This window comes from Eubalaena glacialis, chromosome 1 (genome assembly GCF_028564815.1).
Source record: "Eubalaena glacialis isolate mEubGla1 chromosome 1, mEubGla1.1.hap2.+ XY, whole genome shotgun sequence".
Taxonomy (NCBI): Eukaryota; Metazoa; Chordata; class Mammalia; order Artiodactyla; family Balaenidae; genus Eubalaena; species Eubalaena glacialis.
The window spans coordinates 127260220-127287162 of NC_083716.1; the positions used below are offsets into that span (position 1 = coordinate 127260220).

At 35.1% G+C, this 26943-nt stretch overlaps 1 protein-coding gene and 1 pseudogene across 5 annotated transcripts in view; both read right to left on the bottom strand.

Annotated features, from left to right (window-relative positions):
* The window catches only part of ZRANB3 (zinc finger RANBP2-type containing 3), a 263410-nt gene that overhangs the window by 116952 nt on the left and 119515 nt on the right, over positions 1-26943 (bottom strand). For all 5 annotated transcript variants that reach the window (XM_061183470.1, XM_061183452.1, XM_061183461.1 and 2 more), the window contains 2 exons: positions 3171-3349; positions 340-571 (listed from right to left, as the gene is read on the bottom strand). In XM_061183470.1, the coding sequence (XP_061039453.1) occupies positions 340-571; positions 3171-3349 (411 nt within the window). The remainder of the gene's footprint in view (positions 1-339; positions 572-3170; positions 3350-26943) is intronic.
* Positions 19089-20607, bottom strand: LOC133102262 (cytochrome c oxidase subunit 7C, mitochondrial-like; annotated as a pseudogene).

Genomic DNA, 26943 nt, shown 5'->3' on the forward strand with positions numbered 1-26943 from the left:
GCTTATAATGCAAAATAGACTAGATAAATGAAAATTGAGACCATAGAAGAACCATAAGAACACAAGTGTGAAGAATATTACAAATGTGTACTAAATATGAAAATCTTATAATAAAGGTAAAAACTATTTTTTATATATACCTACAAGCATGGCTATGGTTCACATGTAAACAGATAAAAACAGTCATGGTAAAAGATATATTTAACTATAAGTAGATATCTAGAATTTCCCAATGTGCTCTTATGGCATTTGAGGCATCTAATTTAAAATTAAAAACTGTAAAAAACAGTGATTGATTCAATTCTTTTTTGAAAGCCCAAAGTATAAGGATTTTAATACCTCTTCAGGTCTTCCCAGTGCTGGAGTTCCTGTAAGAAGAATGGCTCGTTTGGCTTTCTGTACTACTGGCAATAAAATCCTGCTGCGAGTTGCATTTCTGGACTTCATGTAGTGTGATTCATCTACAATAACTACTTTGAAGTTCTGATTATTCAGTGCATCTATCAAAGTCTCCGCATCTGTGGTTAAAAGACCATAACCCAGAACTGTCACTTTGCTGGTCGATATTCTCCTAGAAAAGAAAATCCATGTACTTTAAAAATATTTTAGTAACCAATTTATCATAAAAAAATACATTTCTTTGGGAAGAAATACAGAGGAGAAATAAGAGGAAACATCAGAAGAGATGGTACTACTGCTGAAACCCAGTATCTCTTAAGATTTTACCATCTCCAAATATAACAAATCAGAAGCCAACTTTAAAATTCGGTTAACAAAACCAAATTTTTGGTTAAATGGTCTTTGGAATATTTTGACATCCAGGTAGCCACATTTTACTAGGATAAGTACATTACTTTCTGAGAATATTTGCTTCCATGCATCTAGAATCATGCATAAAAAAAAGTAGATACTCAAAGATTAGTTAACTATTCAATGAAGCCTTCCCACAAACAGGATAGCAGTGTTTTTCAGCTGAGGTGCTATTGTGATTTCAAGCAAGATGATACTTAGTATTACAGGTCTGTCCAGAACACTTCAGGGCATTTCACATTCTTGAACCCTCCCATTAAAGGCCAATAGAGTCCTTATCACTTTGACAACAAGTGAGGCCCTGGCCCTGGGGTGATAGAGTGTGGGGAAAAGAGGAGGAGGGTACCACCTCACACAGAGACACATTGGGCTAAAGTTATCTCTGATCTTTTGGACTATCTCTATAATTCACGTATCTATAATATTCTTTATCAAACTGTAATGAAATTATTCATTTATATATTTATTTCCCTTATTATATCATAAGATGGGCTGAGGACAGGAAATGTGTCTTCTTCATCTTTGTAGGTACAGTGCTACGCTCCCAATGAGTTTGTAGAATGAAATAATTAAACAAATAAATGCATTAACCATAAAACATATCACTTTTGTGTTTTCTATATCACCAGTGAAAAACACATGACAGTGTCAGTCTTCTGCAGTTCTCTACTCTCTAACAGAAAAGTCAGATCTCCTAAAGAGCCAGTACTAACATGCATTTTTTTTCTTAAGGACAACTGCATTTAATTCCTGGATAAATCTACTTAATATAGAGTCTTAAGAATTTACTACTGTACTCAAATACCAGAAGAAGCTGCAGAAGAAAAGTTTAGGGTTAATATCACTAACTTAGATATACTAAGAGCAACATACAGAAGACAAGGGCTTCAAAGGTCACTGTAGCTGCTACCCTGCCACGTCTTAACTAGTGGACAGTCCAGGCATAACTGGCATGACAAAAGGAGGTATATGTATTTGCAGTAAATACATGTTGCCACATGTTGCTATATACCTAAAGCTGTTTCTTTAAGTACCTGGAAGACATTGGGTAAGTTTTCCTGCCCTTAGCTAACGTCCTGCAGAAAAGTTACACTGTGCGGTTGTAGTACTATCAAACATATCCCAACTATTATTCAAATAAAAATACTAGCCACTATTTAATCGCCAGAGTATATTTCCAAAATAACAATAAAAATTAAAAGACCTAAATGCTATTAAAAATGATAGAGGAGAAATATTTTAAAAATACTTAAATTTAACTTTTAAAAAGGGATAGCCTACAGAAAATGACTATAAAGGCCTTAATAAATTCTACATTCTCTAAATTCTTGTCTTAAATTTTATGCAGTTTTATTGTAGGAGAGAAAATTTATAATTATTGCATACATTTTATTTTGACCATGCAAATAGTGTCTAAATTTTCTTCGGCCCAGGAAGACAAATTTCATTGAATTAGATTTCCAAGGTTGAAAGAGAAAAAGGCTTCCATCTATTTTATCTGGGTCCTCCTTCCACATTCACAAAGGCCACCTTTATTTCTACAAACACTCTTTATGTTAACAATCTTAGAGAATACAATATAGTAGAATACTACCACACACGTGCAAAAAAATCTAAGTATTAACATTTATTTCTAGCAGATACATCGCTTTTTATTTGTGGATGAGAAATTGGTAATTTTGAACTTCTGAGAACATGATAATTTGCATGATTCACCCAGAAACTCAGTGTAATAAATTATTAATATTCAAATTGATTGGTTTATTCAAATTGATTGGTTTTTTCCAATGGCTAGAAAACAAAAGGAGAAAAATACAGTAGCTATACTATGATTGATTTTTAGAGTAAGGACTTCAAATAATCACAAAACAAATATTTTCAATACAGAAAATATTAAAATTATAAATTAAAATAATAAAAAAGTAAAACTGCCTAACTAATTTTCAGTTATACATAAAACTTGCATACTAACAACTTAGAAAGCAAAACCAGCCATAGTTGCTGATAATAAAAGCTCAAAATCTTCAAGTTAATCCTTGAAAAGTTGTAAAATTTGTTTTTCAACCCTAAAATAGTCTGCTTAAAGTAAATTTAAGGTATATACAGCATAGGTATATTCATATATTTTTAAAGCATGTATACTTTACATTTACTTTAAAAATATACCATAAAGGAGCTTATGACATCAAATACACAGTTGGGTTTTAGATAAATAATTCATATTTTAAAGTGTAAAATAAAATTCATCATATTACTCTCTTCATTCTAAATACTGTGATAATCTCAGTCCAAACATGGCTATATGCTAAATACACACAGGAGTGCTTTTCTTTTCTTAAAGATTAAAAAGTTGTTCTTACCCAACATCAGTTTTATTCTGGATAACATTGATTTCTTCTGGACCCAGCTCTGGGATCCATTTCTCTATTTCTTCTGTCCAAGGGTACCTCAGAGATGAAGGGACCACTATTAAAAGAGGCCATTCCTCCTTATAGAAGTAAGCGATGCCAATTGCCTGAATTGTCTTTCCTAGACCCATCTAAATTAAAAATAAATAAATGATAAAATATTTTGAAAGAAAATGTTTATCAAATATTTTATTTAAAAGTATTATCAAAATAATTTTCCAATGTAAAATCATCTGGATTACGTAGTTAATAAAGAGCTCAAGATTATCATGACATTTAAAATTTATTAAGAAAATTATATTATTTTCAAGTCATTTGTGATTGAACTTAGAGACAAAAGGACCACTAATTTAAAATATTAGTTACACTGGTTTCAAACAACAAGGTTCTACTGTATAGCACAGGGAACTATGTTCAATATCCTATGATAAACTGTAATGGAAGAAAATATAAAAAGAATATATATATATATATATATATATATATATGTAACTGAATCACTTTGCTATATAGCAGAAATTAACACAACATTGTAAGTCAACTATACTTCAATTTCAAATATCAAAAAAATTAGTTATACTGATTTCATACAACTTAATTTTACAAAGATGTATGTGACCATGTATAATTCTCCTCTTGGAGAACACAAGAGTAAATACTTTACCTATACAGCACAATATCATGTAACTTTAAAGTTAGAATAAGTCATAAATCATGCACATTTTACAACACAAGTACAGAGAGGTTAAATTATTTGTTGAAGTTCACAGTTAACTGGATGAAAAAGTAGTATGAAAGCCCACATCACTGCTGTCTCGATTGTTTTCACAGTTATATCACACTGCCCGATCTCTAAGCTGTCCCCATTTAAAAACTGGTTACTAAATGAATGTCTATAGTGGTTTTGTTCATAATAGCCAGAAACTGGAGACAACCCAGACGTGCTTCAACTCGTGCATGAATAAAAACTGTGGTAAATCTATACAGTGCAATACCATTTAGCAATAAAAAAGGAATAAAACTGGTACAGACAATCTTATTTACAAAGCAGAAATAGAGACACAGACGTAGAGAACAAACGTATGGATACCAAAGGGGAAGGCGGGGGGTGGGATGAATTGGGAGATTTGGATTAACATACATGCACTACTGATACTATGTATAAAATAGAGAACTTCCCTGGTGGCACAGTGGTTAAGAATCTGCCTGCCAATGCAGGGGACACGGGTTCGATACTTGGTCCGGAAAGATCCCACACGCCATGGTGCAACTAAGCCCGTGTGCCACTACTGAGCCTGCGCTCTAGAGCTCGTGAGCCACAACTACTGAGCCCACGTGCCACAACTACTGAAGCCAGCATGCCTAGAGCCCGTGCTCTGCAACAAAGAGAAGCCACTGCAATGAGAAGCCCACGCTCCACAACAAAGAGTAACCCCCGCTTGCTGCAACTAGAGAAAGCCTGCGTGCAGCAATGAAGACCCAACACAGCCAAAAATAAATAAAATAAAATAAATGTATTAAATAAATAAATAGTGTTTGTTCCTTTAAAAAAATAAAATACGATAGATAACTAATGAGAACCTACTGTATAACACAGGGAACTCTACTCAATGCTCTGTGGTGACCTAAATGAGAAGGAAATCCAAAAAAGAGGGGATATATGTATACGTATAGCTGATTCACTTGGCTGTACAGTATAAACTAACACAATATTGTAAAGCAACTATACTCTAATAAAAAAAAAAATCTCAAATGCATTTTGCTAAGTGAAAGAAGTCAGACCCCAAAACTAGGTACTACATGATTCCATTTTTATGTCATTCTGGAAAAGACGAAACAACAGGTACAGAAAGCACACCAGGGGCTGTGGGGTGGGAGGAGGACAGCAGCATGCGAGAAGATTTGGGGACTGACTGAACCGTTCTGTATCTTGTGGTGGCAGTTACATGCCTGCATTGGGCAGAACTCATGGAACTGTACACTAAGAAAGGTGAATTTAGGAGGGAGGGATAAATTAGGAGTTTGGGAGTAGCAGATACACACTACTATATATAAAACAGATAAACAACAAGGACCTATTGTATAGCACAGGGAACTATATTCAATATTTTATAATAACCTATAATGGAAAAGAATCTGAAAAAGAATGGATATATACATATACATATGTATATGTACAACTGAATCACTTTGCTGTGTGCATGAAACTAACACAACATTGTAAATCAACTATAATTCAATTTAAAAAAAAGTGAATTTACCTAAAAGGGTGAATTATACCTCAATAATCCTGACTTTTAAAAAAAGTAGTTACTATTATGAACCATGAGAAAGACTAAAAGACATAGACCCTGCTTACCAGACTCTTCAAGGAGAAAAAAGACAGAAACATAAAACAATTTAAAATAAGTTTTAAATGCTGAGTGAAATGAAAGAAGAAAAGAGAAAAATAAAGTTGTGGACTTTTAGCAAGCTTCCATTATGGAAACATGGTAAATGGAATGCAGGAAGTGATTTTGTTTCTGACCTGGCATATAGTAAGTGCTCAGACATTATTTGAAGGTATGAGTTAATGGATGACTAAATAAAAATCAAGGACTTTAAATTCTCTGGGACAGGCAAGACCAAGGCACAGGAAAGGTGTTTACGATTTTTAACAAAAGAGAGAAAGGTAACTGAAAAGTTTTTAGTCCAAGAGCAATTACATTTTTAGTTACCATTTCAAGGTTTTGAGGCATAACATTCAAGTACAGAGTCAAAACAAAGTCTAAAAGCTTTCAGTGTTGAAACAAGATGCAGGTGAAGATAAAACATTTTTTCTACCTAGTATTTTAAGAGTAAAATTGAGGATAAGTTAGGCAGGGCTTGGTAACAGGTTAAGGTAACTTAGAAACGGACACACACATGCACACACACATACACAAAGCACCCTACATATTTTATTATAAAATTAAATAATTTAACACCTTAATATTCTGTATCTCTTTCCAAGAAGTAGCACACAACCCAACCTTTAGGCCTACAGAGTCAAATTTAAGATTCACCTAGTGGTAAATCTTAGCCCTAAGAGAAAAGAACAAGCTTTCACATAACTTAGTTTTGTAAATCCAAACCAAAGAGTAATTATGCACCAATATAGAGTATAATGACTGATATGTTTCCTTGTCCTCAAAACCTGCCAATCCTCAGAGCTGAAACCACTTAAACAAAATTCTGGGACCAAGTTAGTTCCAAGGCAGTAGAAATTTAAGGATTACAGATCATCACCTGGCTTGAGATCATTAGTGCTGCTTCTTTCCTGCAACAACTCTGACCATGAGCACAGTTCCAGGAACTGAGCCGTGGCCTTATTTTGTGTGTGTGGACCATACCACGAACCTGCGCCCTAGTTGTGAGTCCCTGGTTTTGCTTCCTTCCATGGTTTCGTCACTCATTTTCCTAATTTCAATTTCTCTAGACATAGGGGTCTGTTTTGCTTCCCTAATGTCCTGGGAAATAGGATTCTTTCTCTGGGACTCAGATTCTATCACCAGGTCCTTACCTTTTGCTTGTTGCTAAATTTACCTTCTGCCAATCACCTGCCTACCTGGACTTTGGTGCACTTCACTTAGTGTGACTAACAAGTGTTCTGTGTTGGCCTGCCGGGCACCCACTGATGAACCAGTTTCAAAAATTTCCTAATATTGTCTGCTACTGAGATCAAGGATGTAGGTCTTTCCAGATACTATAAAACTCTTATCAGAGGAAAACACAGGCAGGACACTCTTTGACATAAACTGCAGCAGTATGTTTTTGGATCTGTCTCCTAGAGTAATGGAAACAAAAGCAAAAATAAATAAACGTGACCTGATTAAACTTAAAAGTTTCTGCACAGCAAAGGAAACCATAAACAAAACAAAAAGACAACCCACAGAACGGGAGAAAATATTTGCAAATGATGTGACCGACAAGGGATTAATTTCCAAAATATACAAACAGCTCATACAGCTCAATATCAAAAAAACAAACAACCAAATCAAAAAATGGGTGGAAGATCTAATTAGACATTTCTCCAAAGAAGACAAACAGATGGCCAACAGACACATGAAAAGATGCTCAACATCACTAATTATTGGAAAAATGCAAATCAAAATTACAATGAGATATCACCTCACACTAGTCAGAAAGGCCATCATCAAAAAGTCTACAAATAGTAAATGCTAGAGAGGGTGTGGAGAAAAAAGAACCCTCCTACACTGCTGGTGGGAATATCAATTAGTGCAGCCACTATGGAAAACAGTATGGAGGCTCCTTTAAAAACTAAAAATAGTTACCATGTGACACAGCAATCTCACTCCACGGCATATAACTGGAGAAAACTCTAATTCAAAACTATACATGCACGGCGATGTTCACAGCAGCACTAAACCCAGTAAAAAAAAACCAAGCCAGTCTCCTTTCCTTGTTTTCTCAAGCCATTTTCATACCTGCTTAGGAGCCTACCCTGCTCTCCCTGGAAAGCAGTATGTGAGTAAATAAACTTTTTCACATCCTATTGACATCTCTGTGGCATCATCATTCTGGACATCTGAACCAAATTTTGGGTGAAAGAGTCCATTCTGCCTCTTTAGGGTGACAACAGCCAAGGAAAGCCATTCCTCAGTATACATCAATAAGCAGGCATTATGAGCTAAATGAAAAGTTTTCCTTGAGTTTTGTTAGCTTGAATGAAAAATCTCAGAATCTGATTAACTTGGAATCACTGAAAAGAATGAATTTCTGAATCTGCATACCTGATTCAGGTATCTGAATTATCTGAAGATAATACCCTACCCTGGTTGGAGAATTCACCTAAAAAATGAAATTCCAATCAGTTTTTATCTAGTTATTTTTCATGGTAACAACCCCAAATCTTCTATTCATCATCTCTTTGTTAAAAGATCATGTAGTTAAATGACTAATGGTGATCTCTACAAATTAGAAAGATAATCAGTTGCTAATGTTCTTAGGTATTTATTTTTTAAATATTTGCTGTTGATTGTTCCTTTTTTGGGCACCATCAGTAGAAGATAAAGTTTGATAGGACAAACTCAAACAAAACATGATTCCAAATTAAAAAATAAAAGTATATTAGTGTAATCTCATGTTCCCATTAAGGAAAGAAATTATACATAGCATACAATAGCTGAGTTCTAGATAAAATTTATCAATAGGAAAATAATTGGCTGAAACTACTTTTACCCTAGAAATAAACTTTTAAATTATGTACGTATAGGTGGTTCAAAGCTCTGAGCTCTAACTACCACAGAATTTGTTAAAGTGGAACCGTCCAGTGTTTTATAATGATTAAGCCTAAATCACCTATTTGGAACAAAAGCCTTGACTCAGTAATAATACAACTGTTTAGGTAACTACATAGGAAGAATTAAAAAGAATACATTAACTTCAAGAGAACATTTTTTCAATATTTTCAAAATAATGAATCACTATTTTACTGAGGAGAACAATTTTTGGTTTTCTAAATGTCTTTTTCCATAAAATTATTAAGAGCAACTAAATAACAATGATCCTAACTGACACACTGAATTTCATAATAAAATAATAATTATGAAATAATTTCCATAAAATTATTAAGAGCAACTAAATAACAATGATCCTAACTGACACACTGAATTTCAGTTTCAATTTTTTGTACTATGACGGCTTTTATACAGCAATTGTATACAAAAGATGCCTGCTGATTGAAAATTTTTTGAAACTAGAATATTTCGCCAATTTTACAGTTATAAATTGGATTGTGGATTGTCTTTAGAATAGGTGGCCTATTTGTTCTAGAAGATACCCCTTTGGAGGACTTTTAAGGTATGTAGATTTTAAATCTTAATGAGGAACTAAATTAAGTAAAGAAATCCACACAGAAAAATGTTAGACTGAAATTCTATGTTCTATTATTTATTATTGTTAAGGAAGTGTATGTTTTAGCAGAAGTATTTAAATGTTCTTAATTTTCTTTCCTATATAGAGGTTTAGATGGTATATCTGAAAATTATTGTTTATTCTTAAAGGGGAGAGAGAGAAAGAGAGAGAGGGAGAGTGTGTGTGTGTGTGTGTGTTCATTCATGTGCTCTTGTCTCACAGGGGACAGGAGCAGGAAATAGACCACAGGAATATGGACATACAGGCCCGATCTTCTCTTTACTCAAGAATGAAGAGGCTACGCTTTGGGAAATGTGCTGTCACACTTCCCTGATGGTATGGCTCTTCCTCATGGATTGAAGCAAGATTTCCCCCGAAGGAAATACGCTAGGATCATGTGAGGCTGGAAAGGAAGTGGGCCTTAGAGGGCAGCAGGACAGGGCAAAAATCTTCTCTCTCTAAAGACAAAGACACTGAGTTGAGGCTGAACCACTTGAGTGAACTTGAGTAGGCCTGTACTCCAAAGCACGGCTTATGAGGCCCATGAGAGGGATAGCAAAAAGTGAAGCAGTGAGAAGCCTCTGCAGTGGACAGAGAGGCTGGATCTGAGCAAATGTGCTTTAAGAATACTATTTCTTGTATTAGCAGTTAACTGCTACACCCTTAACGTTGTAGTTTTATTCTAACCAAGTCTCTAGGAAAGTTTTATTAAAAGTCACAGCTTTACCAATGGGGTAAAGTATTATCAACAGATAAATCTGAGTAAAGGGTATAGGGATGTTCTTTGTACTATTCATATTCCCGCAACTCCTCTGTAAAGATGAAATAACTTTCCAATAAAAAACTGGAAAAAAAAAGTTACTGCTCTACAACCTATTATCAGTTGTGCTGGGAGGAAGGACAAGAGGGCTGTCCTATATTTTAAAAGGAGTGGCCAAGAAGAAATGTTTCTAAACTATTCCAGACAGTACTAAAAGGAGAAAAACTTCTAAATTCTCTTTAAATTATTTTAAAAAGTCAGCAAAACATGGGTACTAAAACATGAAAGGCAGCACAAAAGATAATCAAAGATCAATTTCACATATGATTATTGAGAAAACACTTTAAGGAGACTAAGAATATAGAATTCAGTAGACCTTTAACAGAATAAATAACATGACCAAGAGGAGTTCAAGTACAGGAATAAAAAAACTTTTCAGTGTAAGAAAGTCTGTCACTATAATTCACAATGTTAATAGATCAAAGGGAAAATGTCATATGATAATCCTTAGATGCTGAAAAGGCAACTAAAAAATTTGACTTTAATTCTTGATAAAACTCTTTATTATTAACTATTACTAAAAGGAAAATCTCTTCACATTAGAAAAAAGTACGTATCTCAACCAAAAATGCTGTACCATGTTTAATGGAGAAAAAACATTCCCACTAATATCAGAAACAGGAGAAAGAAATGACAAATAATAAACATTAGAACAGATGGGCAAAAAGTGTATTAGTTGCAAATAATGTGACCACGTACATAGAAACCAAAAGAATTAATAGAAGAATGATTACTACTATTGGTAGTAATCCCTAAGTATCACCTAAAGAATTTTGGTAAGTGGCTACTTCCAAATTATTATGAAAAAAGTCTGGTCCTTCGAAGGAATATTCAAAACAGAGCAATGAAACAGAGGAAAATGTAGAAGCAAGACATATATGGAAATTGAGCATGTGATAAAGGTGACATTTTGGGGAAAAAAATGGTTTATTCAACTAATGATGTTAGGAAAATTAATTAATAAAGGAAACCAGAATATGTTGCCCCAAAATATGCCTCTCTGACATAAAAATTATTTTGAGCTGAAGGCAATTAAGAAGTAGTAAATGCAGAAAACAACTCCCTCCTTTCCACCTAAAGGCAGGAAATAAATTCTCCTTTTCCTGGAGACAGACTCTTATCAGTCCAGGAAGGCACCAGAGGAATCTACAAACAAACCTTGTTAAACTAACCCTTATCTTCCTAGTTACACTTTCACCATTTACTACTCCTAGCCCAAACCGCTTTGCCTTGTCAATTCTTCACAAATTTATTGTTTGATTGTCTAAAAGGTATAAAAACTTCCTGCTCTGGTCACTTCTTTGAGTCTTCATTCTCTTGTGATGGCTCTCATGTACATGAAAAAATTCAATATAATTTGTATGCTTTACTCCTGTTTATCTGTCTTTGTCAGTTTAATTTTCACAGCCAGCCAGGGACCCTAAGAGGGTCAGGGAAAACTTTTTACTCCTCTACACTAACCACTTGGAAAAATAATAAAAGTAGGTCTTTGCCTCACCCCTCACTAGAAGACGATTTCCAGAAAGATCAAATATATATATACTGGGTCTTCCCTGGTGGTCCAGTGGTTAAGACTACATCCTTCCAATGCAGGGAGCGCAGGTTTGATGCCTGGTCGAGGAACTAGGATCCCACATGCCGCATGGCATGCCCACCCCCCAAAAAAATATATATATATACACACACTAAGAAGTAACACATAAAAGTGATAGAAAAAAGATGTGTAGAAATAAAAATAAAAACAAAGTAGACATTTAAATTCATTATATCAAATCCAAAAAGCATAAAGGAAAATACAAAGAGAACTACGTGGAAACAAAAAAAAACCCAGAACTGTAATACAAATGACAAAAGGCCAAGTTCCTCAATTTATGAAAATTTCTACCAAAAAGAAAAAAAAAAAAAAAAGGACAAACAATCCAATAGAAAAATGGAGAAAAGAACTGAACAACCCACTCACATATGTAAAGTATGTTCAACAACCATCAAAAGATGCGCAAGGTCACTCATACTTAGGGATGAAGAAATCAAAACTTTGAGAACCCATTTTTTCACCTACAGAATAAGATGAATAAATACTAAAGATTTGATAACAGTGTTGGAGAAAGTTTGGAGAAATTTGCACTTCTACACTATTGTAGATATAAATAGTGATTTGACTATCCAGCAAGTCCAATACTTTGATTTTATTCAGAGATATACTTGCATAGTATGCTGAATCATTAAAGAAGAGACCAGTTAGAGAAATTATGGTACCTCCATACAATGAGATATTATCTAATCATTTAAAAAAATGAAATAGATCTATATGCTGATATGGTAAGTCATAGGCTGCCAAATAGTACACGGAAAAGAAAAATAGTATGGTAAATATGATCCAGTTAGTACTGAGAGAGAGAAAGGAAGAGGGAAGAAAGGAAATGAGAGAAGGTGGGGGGAAGGAAGAAAGGGAAGAAGGGAAGGAGGGAGGATGGAAGGAACTACTGATAGTGTTACCATTGGAGGGAGGGCCTGCAGGGGTAGGACTGGAAGGAAAATGCTGATTTTGAGCTCGTATTAAGTCTTCCGTGCAGTGTACATACCCCATCTGAAAAAATATTACTTGGAGGAGGGCAGTAAAGGACAGAGAGAAAAGTTCTTTTAAAAATATGCAAGAGGCTATTCAAGAAGTAGCAAATTTCTGAGTATTAAATTTAAGTGTTTATGCCAAAATCTGGTCATCAACTGTGACCTATAACAAAGTCAGTCTACTAAAGTACTCTGACATTTAGGTTGGGTGGGGGTGGGGGTGGAGGAGGGAGAGGAATGAGGAGAGGGAGCAACATGAATTAAATGCACATATTTAAGTGTAGAATGAAAGAAGAACTTTTCCAAAAGAAATATTGGTCAAACCCACACCTGAGGAAAAATGAAGAAGCAAAAAATGTGGAAGCCTAGGGTTGCATGATGTCTCATCCTATTTCTGCTGATGATAAGGTCAAGACTCAGAGTAAGTCACTTTTCCTAATATGTTTGGATTTTCAATCTGTAACAGTGTGGAGGCTATGTATTATATTACTCATTTCAAGGGAATAAGTGGGAAAATGTATAAGGAATAATTTATGTTTCCTGGGGAAAAACAATTTCACTCAATAAAAGAAAGAACAATCGCAATGTTTTGAACTGCAAAACACAGAAAGAAAAACAATGAACACAGACTATAATATTTTAGAAGAATTTTGAGTTATACCTGTAATGTGGGCAGCAATCTGTTCATACCATATTCAAAATCCTCTGTGATGTTCATTGAAGGGTAGCAGAATATGCCACCCCAAAATATGCCTCTTTGGCATAAGGATTACTCTGTGCTATATTTTTGAGAAATAGCACACACAGGAAAAGCTTTGAAGTAGAAGTTACCCTTTTAAAAGGAAAATTTATAAAAGAAATCTCTATTTTAAGGGCATCTCCCTCTCCCATACCTGGAATAGAGGGATGACTCTTAAATTACAAGAAACTCTTACCAATGAAGAAGGCACTGACTTAAATCCACATAACAAATCTTACACTTGTTAACCATGCTTTTCCTGGAAACGTCCTATAAAACCCCTCCTCCACCCCTGGCCCCTGCCTTATTTCCTTTGTGTTTAGCTGAACATGGTATTTAAGGTGGTGGCTTGGGCCATTTAAGGAATTTTACTCATGTTTCCTAGGTATCTCCCCTGTATACATGTTAGTAAGCTCCTGTTTGTTTTTCTCTTGCTAATCTGTATTTTATTACAGGGATTCTCAACCAAGAATTGAGAAGGGTAGAGGGAAAATTATTTTTCCTCCTCTACATTCATATTTAATCTTAAAATGGTCACAAAATAGTAAAAATGAGGTAATTATGATGTAACATGTTCAGATGTATATGTATTATCATTCAAACAGTACTACTCCTAAGGTACAATTTGAATTAATAAAAGATCATGGGGCTTCCCTGTTGGCGCAGTGGTTAAGAATCCGTCTGCCAATGCAGGGGACATGGGCTCAAGCCTGGTCCGGGAGGATCCCACATGCCACGGAGCAACTAAGCCTGTGCGTCACAACTACTGAGTCTGCACCCTAGAGCCCGTGTGCCACAACTACTGAAACCCACGCACCTAGAGGCCATGCTCCGCAACAAGAGAAGCCACTGCAATGAGAAGCCCGCGCACCACAACGAAGAGCAGCCCCCCCTCACCGCAACTAGAGAAACCCTGCGTGCAGCAACAAAGACCCAACGCAGCCAAAAATAAATAAACAAATTAATTTTTTTAAAAAGTTCATGATAGAATAATACAGATTGATAATGCTCGATAGTTCAGAAGTAGATTTTCCATATATTTTTCATATCTTAAAAAATTTGTTTTGTAATATTAAAATCACGTGAGCGAACTCTAGTAAGATTCTTTACATTTTCTCCATATGTATTATAGGATTAGTGCCTCGGCAATTTCTTGAAAATGAGAGCCCAACACAACACAAAGAGCACAATTACAGATGCTTAGGGGAAAAAAAAGAAAGAAAAAAGGAAAAAAAGAAAACATGATCCAAACTTTTGGTAATGTTCTAGGTTCTTAAAATCTATTATACTTATGAATCATTTGGATATTAGTTAAAAATTCAGACTCTAAGGCACCAAATCCCCAAATCCTGACTTGAAAGAACTGGACTTTTAAAATAAGGACCCCTGGGGGCTTCCCTGGTGGCACAGTGGTCGAGAATCTGCCTGCCGATGCAGGGGACACGGGTTCGAGCCCTGGTCTGGGAAGATCCCACATGCCGCGGAGCAACTGGGCCCGTGAGCCACAATTACTGAGCCTGCATGTCTGGAGCCTGTGCTCCGCAACAAGAGAGGCCGCGACAGTGAGAGGCCCGCGCACCGCGATGAAGAGTGGCCCCCACTTGCCACAACTAGAGAAAGCCCTCGCACAGAAACGAAGACCCAACACAGCCATAAATAAATAAATAAAAATAAAAAAATAAAATAAAATAAGGACCCCTAAAGCAACTCTCATGGGGATGGCTCTCAGGCTGCATGTTGAGAATAACTACTCTAAAGATTAAACCTTGGAGAAAAATATCTCAGAGTGATTTTGCCTAATTTTTGGCCATTTTCTCCTCAGGAGAAAAAATAGAGAAAAACCAAACTTAACACTTTCAGGATTTTATTCTTGAACTTCTTATTAATTGCTGGAGAACCTTGTTCCTTAACTGATTTTCAACTCCAATTCTAAGGCAGTATAAACACAGTGCTTTCTATTTCGCTATATAGTATATAGAATAACTTAAAAAAATATATATCTTTATTGGAGTATAATTGCTTTTAGAATAACTTTAACAAAAACAGAATTTGGCTTCTAACTTCATAATCTATTTAGATAAACTAACAATTTAATAGAAAAAGATTAATTTCAGAAGTTTAATAAAGGCTCTGGAAAGGAATCTAATTTGTGTATTAATTTGATTATCTGTTATTTCAGGTAAGCAAAGCACTATATTTAAGCCATTATAAACAAAACTGTTTAACAACTGGAGGAATAATTAACTTACATCACTAAAATTTCTAGTTGTAATGAACAGAGAAATCAAAAAGAGTGCATTTAAGGAAAGAAAAATGTATGAAAAATACAAAATTATCCATGTTGTATAATAACGCTATGAATATGCTGATCACAAATGTAAACAAAGGAGTCTTTCAAAAGTATATGAAAACAAGGACTAGGAAACAAAAGAAAGACAGTGAACATTTGCACTTGGCAAATTGATTATTGCCAATAATGATCAGAGATAAACTCAGCTAGAGATTTTATAAAAGAGAAAATGAATTCTTTACTTGGATAGTGTAAATAATTACAGCATGGTGTTTTATATCCTTTTTTATGTGGCAACACTATAATTAATTTTAAGACAACATCAGAATAAAGAATAAAGAACCTCATGTTGAAATTCAGACAGTATATTAAAATAATATTTTCTTCAGTTATATAATCATGGTGGAAGTGAAGTAAATAAATAAGGTCACCACTTATTTCTGACAAGAAGAAAATTACTTTTGCTTTCAAAATAAGAAATCAAATGCAAATCAATCAAAAGATTCAGAGAAAAAAATTTTACAAGGTTATTAGAATGCTTTCAGTTGAACAAGTACTTGTATTAATCTGTCAATTCTTGTGTTGACACATAGCAATCACTTTAGAACCATTAGAAAGAAATTGAAATTTCAATCCAGTAATTTTTGAAAATGTAAATTAAGCAATGTCAGAGATTCACTACTCAAATTCAGAACTGAGACCCATTTAAAATGGGTCATATATTACAATACAAAGGAAGTAAAAAGGAAGCCTTCATAAGATAAGTTTTTTTTTTAAAGAAACGTAAGAATAATAAATGGTTATGTAAAATGAAAAGGAAACAAGCAAGAAGAAAACAAAATGCTAACCACATCTTCTACCACTTGCCAAAATGCCACTACTGACTAAAAATAGAGCCCTACTGAGTTGGGTAGATAGCTGTCAAAGGTTAAAAAGTAAAGGATGATCATCAAAGCCTGAGATTAGGCATTATTTGCTGAAAAGGAAACAAGAATGTGAATCAAATAAGGCTGCAAAATCAATTTGTCATTCTAAGAAAAAGACATGGAATGCTACCAAAAATAAAAATTGCTGTTTAAATTGGCTTAAGCAATAAAGAAACACTAGGACTATTAAGAAATAAGAAAGAGAAAACCAGGAATGTTTGTAAACGTTAAATACCTAAAAATTAATTTTTGAATGTTTAGAGAATATTTAAAGAGATGATTTTAGGGGCTAAAAATCAACCAACCCACATCAAGATAAAATTTCCTGGGTCCAACTATAAAGTTTTTCCCTCTAGAGTGGAATTTGTACAGATTGTTTCTGTATTAGACAGAGTTACAGATAATTTCTCCTACAATGCAATGTCACATGAACCCCAGGGAAGTATTATATAGCAAAGTGAAATATACTTGGTTTCTGACATTTTTATTGGATAGGGATGTGCCTTGTTTTCCCAATATAACTAAATATATTGTAGAATAACTTCTCTGTTCTTTCTCCTCCTTTGTCTTCTACTAGAACTAATAATGGCTCCAAATTTCTTAAATGAATCTATGTACAGAATATGCTCAAAAGTGCACAGCCTGTCAATTATTACTTAAGGAATTCAATTTTACTCCATAAAAAGAAATGAGATATGTCAAAATTATAATAATGGAATCATATGCTAGTCACAGTCCTCATTTATTAAATATTATCCATGTCAAAATAAAAAATTGACTTTGGTTTTATGGAACCAGTTGACTAGAGAAAACGTATATATCTGAACTTCAGAAATTTTAATGAAAATGTTATCTAATAAAATCATCTTATGACACAAATTCAAATTGGCTTTAGAATCAAAATAAATGTTACTTGCAAAGTATTAATAAGTATAACAACAAACAATAAATAATAAAAGTTAATTTATACGGAGAAGTTGCATATGTTAAGATCTAACCCGGGCTTGACTTGACTGTACAGAAACGCTAGTGATGTTAAAAGTAGAGAAAACAGTTCATTAGATTCGTCTGAACACTCTGTCATAGACTAATAAGGTAAAGAAAATTAAAAATACTATAAAAATGTTGGAATAAGAAAGTAATGAATGTTAGGAATTAATGGTAAAATTTTAAAAGATAAGAAACTCAATTGAAAAATTGATATATTATGTAATAACCTAAAATAGGGATTTTAAATAAAAGTGTACTGAAAAGTGAAGGAATAACTGATAATATTACTTCATTTATTTTTTCTAATGTTATTTATCATTAATAGCCTCAGTACTAACATTAATAAAAATATATAAAGAGTCATTTCATTTTATGTGTAAACTCTCTTAAGACAGGAAAGCAAAAGGCCTTGGAGTAGCAAAAATGAAGACTAAGAAGCAGACACAGGCCAGAGGTTAAGACTCTGCGCTGTCACTGCAGGGGGTGCAAGTTCGATCCCAGCTCAGGGAACTAAGGCCCCGCATGGTGCACGGCACAGCCAAAAAAGAAGCAGACACATAACTTAAAACAGTCTAAGAGATTTAAGTAAAGGGCTTAACTTGTCTCAGTAGTTGATAACCTTGAGTAACTAAAAAAACGTTAAATTATGCTTTCAAATGTCATGGCAAAAAAAATTGAATGCCTCGCCGTTCTATAAACTTTTACTCGCTGGAAATATGTCATTTACTATAAAACAACAGGGAAATATTATCATTGTTAAAAAATATATTGTAGGGAATTCCCTGGTGGTCCAGTGGTTAGGACTCGGCGCTTTCACTGCCATGGCCCGGGTTCGATCCCTGGTCGGGGAACTAAGATCCTGCAGGCCACGTGGCGTGGCCAAAAAAATAAATAAATAAAAAATTTAAAAATAATATATGTATGTATGTATACAAATGTGTATATACATAGTGTAGCTTAATTTTCTTTCTTTTGTTAATGCCTTAAGTTTATTTACAAACATATCTAGTATGTTGAATTTGTTGAATTAAGAAAAATATATGCATAACGTGAGAGCTGCGAGTTAAGTTTTACTTGGGGCAAAATGAAGACTGCAGCCCGGGAGACAGCGTTTCACATAACTCTGAGAAACTGCTCCTGAAGAGGTGGGGGGAGGAGCCAGGATATATAGGAGTTTTGCAACAAAGAGCAAGTAATTGGGACGTCAAAAGACTATCCTTAAATAAAGAAAACCAGATATCTCAAATTAAGGAATTCAGCGCTTTTCCATGTATGGGAAGATGCAAGAGTCTGGGCTCACAGAAATCATTCCTTTGATATGCACCTTAGCTATCTGGGACCTGTATTTTCACATCCTGAGTTTCCTCAGGGCTCACCACAGGGAGTGGCTGCAGTCTGATGGATGCTAGATGGCAGGTATTCTTTTCAGCCCCGAGTTTCCTCAGGGCTCACCAGCTCACGTTGGAGGGCTGCAATCATTGGTGACTGTGACATCCTTTGTTTATTGATATGGCAGGAAATATTCCATTTATAAATATTCCATTCTATTTATAAATATTCCATTTATCAAGTTCAAGAGTCAGATCTTTTTTCAAAGAGAGTGCACCTCTTAAAATACTCCTTTTCATATGTGTTTCATGGATTATTTTTTAAGCAGTTGGTGTCTTCCTACAAAGAAAGGTGCAGCAAATCCAGATCCAAAGTACAAAGCGATCATAAGTAGTAACTGCTACTTGTTTTCCACTAGAATAGTAAATACTTCCCTGGACCCTCCTCATAGTGGCTCCTACGCACCACAGGAGCTGTGAACCTCCAGACAGTCTGTCCCAACACAGCTCTGTCGGAAACTGTGAAAGGCACAAAGACTGAAGGTGGAAGAAATGGAGGCAGCACACCAAGCCTTCCTTTCCTCACGACCTTGTTCCCCTGTGTCTAGTTTAACTTTCTGAATTAACTTTATAGCTTGAGAGAAAGAAAATGTGATTAAAACTTGCAGAAAATGCCAAAGATTGAATCATTCTATTGAAAACTTTTGGATCACTTATGAATAAAGTTAGATAAAGGTTAAGAAAGATACATACTTCACATCACTGTAATATAGAAAAAGAAGACACTAAAGAATCGAGAAAAGCAGTTTTTAAACTTTTAAAAAGCAATGTAAGCCATTTTCAAATAAAACATTACATAGAAACTCAACATTTATCAAGCAGAAAAAGTGAGGCAGCTGTAGCTGAAGTAAAGCAGAAACTTCATAGCCTCATACCCTCAAGTCTCAACCTCAGTTCTGTGAAAATACAGCTCACAAACACTGGAAAGACAATAAATTCGTCAATTTTCCTTTTTTCAGTGCTGGTTTTATACTTACCTCTTCTGTAAGACTCACCTTAAATCTACCTCTTTTACAAAGCATTCTGACTTAATCAAGCTGGAATTAATGTTACCTTCCACAAAAGTACCATGGAAGTTATATTGTAAACTTCATTTCCAATATTTCTAGTATTCTACATTTTACATATATCACACAGAGACACACACCCCACAACCTTCATTTCCTGATTGAAAGCTTCTCAGATAGTGGACATGTTTCTTAATCTATATTCATAATAACTTTTCAAATAGAAGACCCTCAATAATATACAGGAGTAAAAGGTAGGTTAATCAATGGCTAAAGGAAAAAATGGTTTAAAATGTTCTAATGTAAAGAAATAAGACTTGGATTGATAACAATCCCTAGCTGCTATCTATGAAAAATCTGGAGCAGAACTGTTGTCCAATTCTCAGTGCAGATGTGGCCCCTTAGAGCTGTTCAAGTTCTGTGGAAACTTAAGTCCATTACTTAAAAAAAAAAAAAAAAAAAAGCAGATTATGGGGTGATAATTAATTTTAACCTCCCCTCCAGATTTTAAATAATTTCTATCCCATTAAGAACATTTCAGTTAATAAAAATTGGTGAGGCAGGAATGTTTGCAACATCCTCCTTACAATGTACTTGGAAGTATTACTGTATAATAACAGTGCCTTAGGGTGACACAATGGCATTAGTGCTTTGTGCCTTTCAATGCTTATGTGAGTTATAAACATTATATTCCAGGAAGATGCTTTGTGTCTGACTCTATCTGGGTACGGTTTAACTCACCATTGCTGTCACCTCTGCGTTTCATTTTGAATCTTGTCCAAGACTATGGAGAGAACATTGCAATAGCCCAGCTGTGCAAAACAGCAGGAGCCCTGAACAAAATTACATCACCCCCCCCCAAAGAAATCAGGGTAAACTTCTTCTTTAAAAATGAAAATGAAATCAGTTGCATTCGTTTTATACATTTCAAGTGTTCAAGATAAAAACATTTCAAACTGAGGATGACCTGAAGGAAAGCAAGACAACTCTATGTTAGACAGTTTTTTTTTAAAGTTGATTTTCTTTTTCTTCTTCTTTTTGGCCATACCGCGCGGCATGTGGGATTAGTTCCCCGACCAGGGATCGAACAGGTGACCCCAGCATTGGAAGCATAGAGTCTTAACCACTAAACTGCCAGGGAAGCCCTATGCTAGACACTTTTTTTTTTTTTTAATCAGTCATCAATTTTATACACATCACTGTATACATGTCAATCCCAATCGCTATGCTAGACATTTTAATAGTTTTTTAAAAAAGACCCCAACCTCCAAAACCCACTTAGAAGAATCTTTTCTCCATTACCTCCATGCCACAAGAATAACTGGAGGTGGGTGGTAGTGGACATAATTTAAAGTACTCGTGACTATAGACAAGATGTTCCTTTTGTTCAGATAAAGAGATGCTTATCTGAGATGAGCCCAAAGGTCTCAAATCAACAACAACAATTAATGAGACAAAAGAAGTTCTCTCTCTTTTTCTCTCTTATTCATTCATTCAGAAGGCATTAGCTGGAAATCTACTATTCCCTAGACACTGCTAGGTAGACATGGCTTGAGTCCTAGGAGTTCCAATCTTTGGGAAAGAACCAGTTAAGTACACTTGAACATGATTCAAACTAAAGTAGAAGTGAGAGCACATAGGAACCAAGAGGCTCAAAGGCTGGTGATACAGAGGTGATACAGAAGGTGACACAGAGGAAGTGATATTTGAAGAGGGTTTTGAATGATACTTTTGTTAGGTGAACTTGGGGAAAGATGGGGACACAAAAGGAAAGGAATTAATCAGAAAAAGAACAGCATGTAGAGAGATAGCAAAGCTTAAAAAGTCATGGTGTTTGGGAATAGAATAGGGGAAAGGAATATCTGAGATATATTCCTCCTGTTCCTTACGTAAGTAATCTCATGAGAAAAGTATTATTATTCGCAAATTTATGTAAAGAAACGGAGGCTCAGAGAGATTAACCTGTCTAATATAACATTTATAATAAGTGGCAGATATTATAATAGGTAGGGAGATGGAAATGTCACTAGAATTGATGCCAGAGAAGGGGAGAAGAGAATAGAAGACACAGGTAGCGGCTACGATGTAAAGTGCTTTACTTTATAGGCAACAGGGGGAAATGGAGAATTTGAGGAATACAACTCTAGCAGCCGTAAAGAGTAACTATTTTCATTTGATTCAGCTTTGGCCTTTGTAAAACAAAGGGAACACTTCCTAACTCATTCTACAAGGCCAGCTTTACCCTAACACCAAAAACAAAGATATTATTAAAAAAACCCAAAAAACCTACAGATCAATACCTCTCAGGAACATAGATGTGAAAATCCTCAACAAAATATTAGCAAACCAAATCTAGGAATGTATAAAAAAGAATTATATACCATGGCCAAGTAGAATTTATCCTAGGTATGCAAGACTGGTTCATCAACACTTGAATGTGAATAAATGTAATCCATTAAAACAATAGACTAAAGAATAAAAAAATCATATGACTTTATCAACTGATGCAGAAAAAGCAGCTGACAAAAACCAAATCCCAATCATGACAAAAGCTCTCAGAAAACTAGGAATCCAGGACAATTTCCTCAATTTGATAAAGAGTTATCTACAAAATACCTACAGCTAACATCATACTTCATGGTGAGAAACTGGACACCTTCCTCCTAAGACTGAGAACAAGACAAGGACGTCTTGGGCTTCCCTGGTGGCGCAGTGGTTGAGAATCTGCCTGCCAATGCAGGGGACACGGGTTCGAGCCCTGGTCTGGGAAGATCCCACATGCCGCGGAGCAACTGGGCCTGTGAGCCACAGCTACTGAGCCTGTGCGTCTGGAGCCTGTGCTCCGCAACAAGAGAGGCCGCGATAGTGAGAGGCCCGCGCACCGCGATGAAGAGTGGCCCCCGCTTGCCGCAACTAGATAAAGCCCTCGCACAGAAACGAAGACCCAACACAGCCAAAAATATATAAATAAATTAATAAATTAAAAAAAAAAAACTGCTTAAAAAAAAAAAAAAAGACAAGGACGTCTTGTCTCACCATTCCTATTCAACACTGTTTTAGAAGACCTAGCTAGTACAAAGACAAGAAAAGGATACAAAAGGTATATAGATTGTAGATATGATATTATATATAGAAAACCCAAAAAACTCACCAAAAACTGTGAGGGCTAATCAACATACCCAGTAAAGTTGCAGAATACAAAATCAATATATAAAAATCTGTTGCATTTCTAGCATTTCTAGTCACTAACAACAAACTATCAGAAAGAGCAATAAAGGAAAAAAACCCTGTAATTGCATTAAAAAGAATAAAATACCTTGGAATAAATTTAACCAAGGACATGAAAGACCTGTACACTGAAAATTATTAAGACACTGATGAAAAAATAGAAGACATCAAAAAGAGGAAAGATATTTCATGCTCATGGAGTGGAAGAATTAATATTGTTAAACTGTCCATACTACCCAAAGCAATCTAAGATTCTATGCAATCCCTATCAAAATTAAAATGGCATTTTTCACAAAAATAGAACAATCATAAAATTTGTATGAAACCAGAAAAGACCCCAATAACCGACGCAATCATGAGAAAAAAGAACAAAGCTGTGGCATCACTCTCCCTGATTTTGAACTATATTACAGAGTGATAGTAATCAAAACAGTATGGAATTTGCATAAAAACAGACATATTGATCAATGGAATAGAACAGAGCCAAAAATAAACTCATGACTATATGGTCAATTAATTTATAACAAAGGAACCAAGAATACACAGAGGGGAAAGGACAGGCCCTTCAATAAATAGTGTTGGGAAAATTGGATGGTCACATGCAAAAGAAAGAATGAGTTTTGATCACTATTTTACACTACACACAAAAGTTAACCTAAAATGGATTAAAGACTTGAATGTAAGATCTAAAACCATAAAACTCCTAGAAGAAAACGTAGGGGGTAAACTCCTTGACATCAGTCTTGGCTATGATTTGGAATTTGACACCAAAAGCAAAGGCAAAAAAAGCAAAAATAAACAAGTGGGATTACCTCAAACTAATAAAAAGCTCTACACAGCAAATGAAATCATCAACAAAATGAGAAAACAACCTCTAGAATGGAAGAAAATATTTGCAAACCACATATCTAATAAGAAGTTAATATCCAAAATATATAAGGAACTCCTACAACTCAACAGCAAAAAAAAGCCCCACAAACAAAAACAAAAACCCAATTAAAAAATGGGCAAAAGACCAAATAGACATTTGTCCAAAGAAGACATACAGATGACCAACAGGTACATGAAAAGATGCTCAACATCACTAATCATCAGAGAAATGCAAATCAAAACCACAATGAGATACCACCTTATACCTATTAGAATAGGTATTATCAAAATAAGAAATAACAAGTGTTGATGAGGATGTGGAGAAAAAGGAACCCTCCTGCACTGTTGGTGGGAAAAAAAATTGGTACAGCCACTGTGGCTGGAGGTTTCTCAAAAAATTAGTGATAGAACTACCACATGATAAAGCAATTCCACTTCTGGGTATTTATCCAAAGAAAATGAAAACACTAACTAAAAAAGATACATGCACTCCCACGTTCACTGCAGCATTATTTACAATAGGCAAGACATGGAAGCAACCTGTGTCCATCTATGGATGAATGGATAAAGAATTTGTGAGATATATATATATTACATATATATATATTATATATATATATATATAATATATATATATAAAAACACACACTCACACAGAATATTATTCAGCCATTTGTGACAACATGGATGGACCTTACAGGCATTATACTAAGTGAAATAAGTCATACAAAGAAAGACAAGTACAGTATGATCTAATTTATTTGTGGAAACAAAACAAAACTGAGCTCATAGATACAGAAAACAGATTGGTGGTTGCCAGGGACTTCCCTGGTGGTCCACTGGTAGAAGAATCCGCTTTCCAATACAAGGGACGCAGGTTCGATCCCTGGTCGGGGAACTAAGATCCCACATGCCGTGGGGCAACTAAGCCTGCGCGCCACAACTATTGAGCTTGCGCACCTCCACGAGACAGCCCACGTGCCGCAAACTACAGAGCCCACGCGCCCTGGAGCCTGTGCGCCACAACTAGAGAGAAGCCCACGCACTGCAATGAAAGATCCCGCTTGCTGCAACTAAGACCTGACGCAGCCAAGAAAATAAAAAAAAAGATTGGTGGTTGTCAGAGGCAGAGGATTGAGGGTGGATGAAATAGGTGAAGAGGGTCTAAAGGTACAAACTTCAAGTCATAAAATAAATGAGTCATGGGGATGTAATGTACAGCTTGGTGGCTGTAATTAATAATACCACACTGTATATTTGAAAGTTGCTAAAAGAGTAGATCTTAAAAGTTCTCATCACAAGAAAAATAATTTAGTAACTGTATGGTAACAGATGTTAACTAGATTTATTGTGGTGATCATTTTGCAATATATACAAATACCAAATCATTATGTTGCATACCTGAAACTACATATAATGTTGTATGTCAATTATACCTCAGTACCAAAAAAAAGGAAAGAAAATTACTGATGAGAAAAAAAATCAAAGAATTTCTAAATAAACGGAGACACAGTCTGTGTTCATGGACTAAAGACTCACATTGTTAAACTTTCTTCCCAACTTGGTCTATAGATCTATTGATTCTTCCCATCTTTATCTATAAATGCAATGCAATCCCAGTCAAAATCCCAGCAAGCTGTTTGTAGAGACTGAGAAACTGATTCTAAAATTTATATGGAAAGACTAAGGGCCTAGAATAGCCAACACAGTACTAAAGAAGATGAACAAATTTGGATGAATCACACCACCCAATTTCAAGTATCATTATAAGGCTACAGTAATCAAGACAGTGTGGTACTGGTGAAAGAATAGATATAGATCATTGGGACATAAGAGAGAGCCTAGAAATAGACCCATACAAATAAAGTCAACTGATCTTTGACAAAGAAGAAAGCTAATTCAGTGGTGAAAGGATACTCTTTTCAACAAATGTTGCTGGAACAACTGCACATCCATATGTAAGAAAAAGAATCTAGACACTAACTTTATACCCAAAATGGATCATAGACCGAAGTGTAATGTGACACTATAAAACTTCTAGAAGACAACATAAGAGAAAATCTAGGTGGCCTTGGGTGTGGCAATGAGATATAAGACCAAAAGGATAATCAATGAAAGAAAAAATTGATAGGTTGGACTTCATTAAAGGTAAAAACTTCTGCTCTGTGAAAGAAATTTTTAGAAGAATAAAAAGACAAGTCACAGAACTGGAGAAAATATTTGTAAATCACATATCTGATAAAGGACTTGTACCTAAAATATACAAAGAACTCTTAAAACTCAACAACAAAAAGAAATAATCCAATTAAAAAATGGGCAAAAGAACTGAACAAAGACCTTGCCAAAGAAGGCTTAGAGATGGAAAATAAACAAATGAAAGGATGCTTGATATCATATGTTATTAGAGAACTGCAAATTAAAAGAATAATGAAATATAACTATACCCAGTACAAAGGCTAAAATTTAAAAAAAATTTTTTTTTAACTGACAATACCAACTGCTGGTGAGGATGCAGGGCAAGGGGAATTCTCATTCATTACTGGTGGGAATGCAAAATGATACACTTCTGAAGACAGTTTGACAGTTTCTGACAAAAGTGAACATAGTCTCACCATGTATTATGGGTTGAATTGTGTCTCCCCCCACCCCCTACCAAAAGATATATTGAAGCCCTATTCCCTCAGTATTTCAGGACGTGGCCTTATTTGGATATAGGGTTGTTGCAGATGTAATTGGTTAAGATGATGTCATACTACAGTAGGGTGAGCCCTTAATCCAATGTGACTGATGTTTTTACAAAAGGAGAAGAGACATAGACAAAAGGAGAATGCCCCATGAAGATAGAGGCAGGGATTGAAGTGATGCATCTACAAAACCAGGAATGCCAAAGACTGCTGGCCATCACCTGAAGCCAGGAGAAAGGCATTAAACAGATTCTCCCTCAGAAGAGCCCTCAGAAGGAACCAAACCTCCTGACACCTTGATTTCAGACTTATAGCCTCTA